At 44.7% G+C, this 3,325-nt stretch overlaps 1 protein-coding gene across 2 annotated transcripts in view; it reads left to right on the forward strand.

Moving 5' to 3' along the window:
• LOC113207952 (paired amphipathic helix protein Sin3a) overlaps positions 1–3,325 on the forward strand; it is a 21,722-nt gene that overhangs the window by 6,255 nt on the left and 12,142 nt on the right. For both annotated transcript variants that reach the window (XM_026424728.2, XM_052270295.1), the window contains exons 2-9: positions 123–302; positions 385–560; positions 632–769; positions 851–1,171; positions 1,254–1,549; positions 1,629–1,908; positions 2,000–2,218; positions 2,317–3,301. In XM_026424728.2, the coding sequence (XP_026280513.1) occupies positions 143–302; positions 385–560; positions 632–769; positions 851–1,171; positions 1,254–1,549; positions 1,629–1,908; positions 2,000–2,218; positions 2,317–3,301 (2,575 nt within the window). In that variant the 5' untranslated portion in view covers positions 123–142. The remainder of the gene's footprint in view (positions 1–122; positions 303–384; positions 561–631; positions 770–850; positions 1,172–1,253; positions 1,550–1,628; positions 1,909–1,999; positions 2,219–2,316; positions 3,302–3,325) is intronic.

Below are 3,325 nucleotides of genomic sequence, written 5' to 3' on the forward strand. Positions count from 1 at the left end.
TGGTCTGAAATATTTGTCTATTGGAGATTAGTCTGTTGGCATTTAAATGCTATGTAACTTTTTAGTTAAAGAAAATTCCCACACTCTTGAAGGAGCTCATTTAGAATTTCTTCTCTTTTCAGCCACGCCAATGTGAGTTGAGATGAAACGTCGAGTGGAGGAGGCTGCAAAGCAAGAGGGTAGCAGCAGTAGTAGTGTTAGTACTGGGCTGAGTGGAAGGACAAGCGGCCCACCTGGCGGGCCGGCCATTGTTTACAGTGGACCGGTTCGCCAACATCATAATCGTGGCATAACTCCGCCAGGTACAGACCTTCTCCCCCAAATCATTGAAATTGAGTGTGTTTTATATTCCCGAAATTCGAAACCAACTTTTTTCTGCTTTAGGCCTCAACACGGTTTCCTCACCGAGTTATCTCCCTGCATCAAGTATTAATAAAAATTTGTCCACGTTATCCTCGGATCGTACAGTGGGCTCTTCAGCACCAAGTGAGGTGCCCATGCCAGCGTTTTCTATAGCCCCCAGCTACTCTTCAACAATGCCAGGCGCTACAGCAATTAAAGTAAGTCAGATGACGTATATGGTAATTGATTCATGTGCTTATTCCTCTAATTCTTTGGTTAATATTTTTAGACTGCAGTCAGTGGGCTGCAAGGTGGCACACCTGCTGGCCCTGGTTTGCAGACAACTCTTCATACCCTGCAAGCACCCCCGCAGGTTTTGACACAACAGCAACATGTCATCCAAACACACCAGCCTATTAGGCACAAGGTAGCTTGATTTGTCATGGTTGTGTTTTCAGAAGAAATTTTTGTGAAAGGATTGCTTGTTATATTCTTTCTTATGCTTTAGGTGCATACTGGAGCGACCACTCCCCCTGCAGTTGCTGCACCCCCTCAGCAACCATCCCAGCAATCTCAGCAACAGTTCCAAAAGCTGAAAGTGGAGGATGCACTGTCCTACTTGGACCAGGTCAAGTTTAAATTTGGAAACCAACCACAGGTGTACAATGATTTTTTGGATATCATGAAGGAGTTTAAATCACAAAGCATTGATACGCCTGGAGTTATAGCAAGGGTGTCAGATCTTTTCAAGGGCCACCCTGAACTTATTGTTGGTTTCAACACATTTTTGCCCCCGGGGTACAAAATTGAAGTTCAGCAAAATGACCAGGTAAAATATGATCAAAGAGAACTAATCCACTTCTTCACTTATTTGATTTAGAGAATAACTAGCTTTGTTTGCCCTTTCCCAGGGATTTGCTTTCCAAGTGTCCGTCAGCATTCCCAGTCCCACTGCCTCCACCACAACAGTGGTTCATACTCCTGGTGGTCCTATCACCACAAGCACACATGGTCACACCACCCTCATCACTCCAATTGGGCCTCCAGGCTCAGGTGCAAGTAGCAACAACATTGTGGTTACCCCCTTGTTACCACCATCCACCTCTGTTGTCACTCAAGGTGTGCCTTCTGTTGGTGTTCCAACAAGCACTCCTCCTCTTCAGTCTGGTCAGCCTGTTTCTATTGGCAAACCAGTCACCATTATCAGGTGAGCTCCAGTTTCTGTCTGCTTCCTAGAACTTGGTTAGTTCAATCTGTATTTCTGGGTAACCGTGGTTTTATTGCAGCTCAAGTGGACCACTGGTCAGTCATCATCCAACTCCCATGGTTGCTACCAGTAACCACAACAACCCAAGTGTGACATCAGGGCCGACAGCAGTGCCTGTCCTCCTTAGCAATTCTTCAGCTGCTAACCCTGTGTCAGTGTCTGCTGGTACTACACCCCACCATGCATCCGCACCAGTCCATCATGCTTATCCCCAACCATCAGTGGTACCAACTGCACCACCTCCAGGCAGCACTGTGCCACATGGTGTGAACAGTGTGTCTTCCACTAGCGGAGCTCAAGTAAGACCAATACTTCTTGTATCATATCTATTCTTACCTTTGTAAAAATTTCAGATTTCTTATTCCTCTTTTAAAAAAAATAATTTTACAGACTTCAATACCAAGTCACCACAATACTCATCCAACTCATGCACCACACCACCTTACAACAGCAGGGACAAATCTGCATCATGCAGGCATGGCTCAGGCTGTTTCACAGGCCCATCAGGCTGTGTCGCAGGGTCTGCCTCATGGTGAAACGATTCCCCATTCGACCCAGAGTCAACCAGTGGAGTTCAATCATGCCATAAACTATGTGAACAAAATTAAGGTATGTCTGAATCTTTAAATCATGTAGGGATTGACTGACTTTCAATTTTTGGGTGACTTGAAACAGTATTCATTGTTTACTTTTCAACTTATTTACAGAACCGCTTCCAAGGTCAACCTGACAAGTACAAACGCTTTTTGGAAATTTTGCACACATATCAGAAAGAGCAAAGGAATTTGAAAGAAGGTTCTACTATGAGTGGTAACAGTGGTGGTGCTAAACATCTCACTGAAGCAGAGGTGTATTCTCAAGTGGCTAAACTTTTTGAAAATCAGGAGGATTTGCTAGCAGAGTTTGGGCAGTTCTTGCCTGATGCTACAAGCCATCAAAGTGTAATTGGAACCAAGGTTCTCACTAACGATCATCATGCTGTTAAGAAACCAACTAATTTGAAGCTGACCTATAACAGCAACTCCTGTTCAACAAGTAGGGAGCGTGATGGTACAACTCCTACTTCAGGTCTTGTCATGATGGGCACTCACGCGGATCGCGTCCACAGTAATATAAATTCGGCTTCAAAGTTTGGAAACAGTGGTGGTGTGAAGAGGTCACCTTCTTTCTCATCTCCGACCCCCAATTCGTCTCACCATGGTCATCATCAGCATATTCACAGTGGAAGTCACGGTAGTCATGGTGCCTCTCATGGAGCACATGGAACTCAGTCACATGGTCCACCACCCCCTAAAAAGCACAAAGCCTGCATTAGAGATGTTACTCTTGCAGATGCTGGGAAATTCGGTACCTTAAATGATTATGCTTTCTTTGACAATGTTAGAAAAGCTCTCCGAAGCCAAGAAGTTTACACCAATTTCCTTCGTTGCTTACAATTATTTAATGAAGAGGTTGTCTCAAAAACTGAGCTAGTTCAGCTTGTAACTCCATTTCTTGGGAAGTACCCCGAACTGTTCAGAAGATTCAAAGATTTCATTGGAGCCTGTGAAGGAAATGTCAATGCACCAGGTGTGCATGGTTTGGTTGGCGGGCTTGGAGGCAGCCTTGGTGGAAATTCTTTAGGGGTTGAAAGTATCCCCAACAATGTTGCACGGCAGGATAGACCGTCTGGAGAACATGCACTGGAAATTGGTAAATATTTCACACTTAACATGA

This window comes from Frankliniella occidentalis, unplaced genomic scaffold, assembly GCF_000697945.3.
Source record: "Frankliniella occidentalis isolate FOCC.00 unplaced genomic scaffold, Focc_3.1 Scaffold116, whole genome shotgun sequence".
In the NCBI taxonomy this organism is placed as follows: domain Eukaryota; kingdom Metazoa; phylum Arthropoda; class Insecta; order Thysanoptera; family Thripidae; genus Frankliniella; species Frankliniella occidentalis.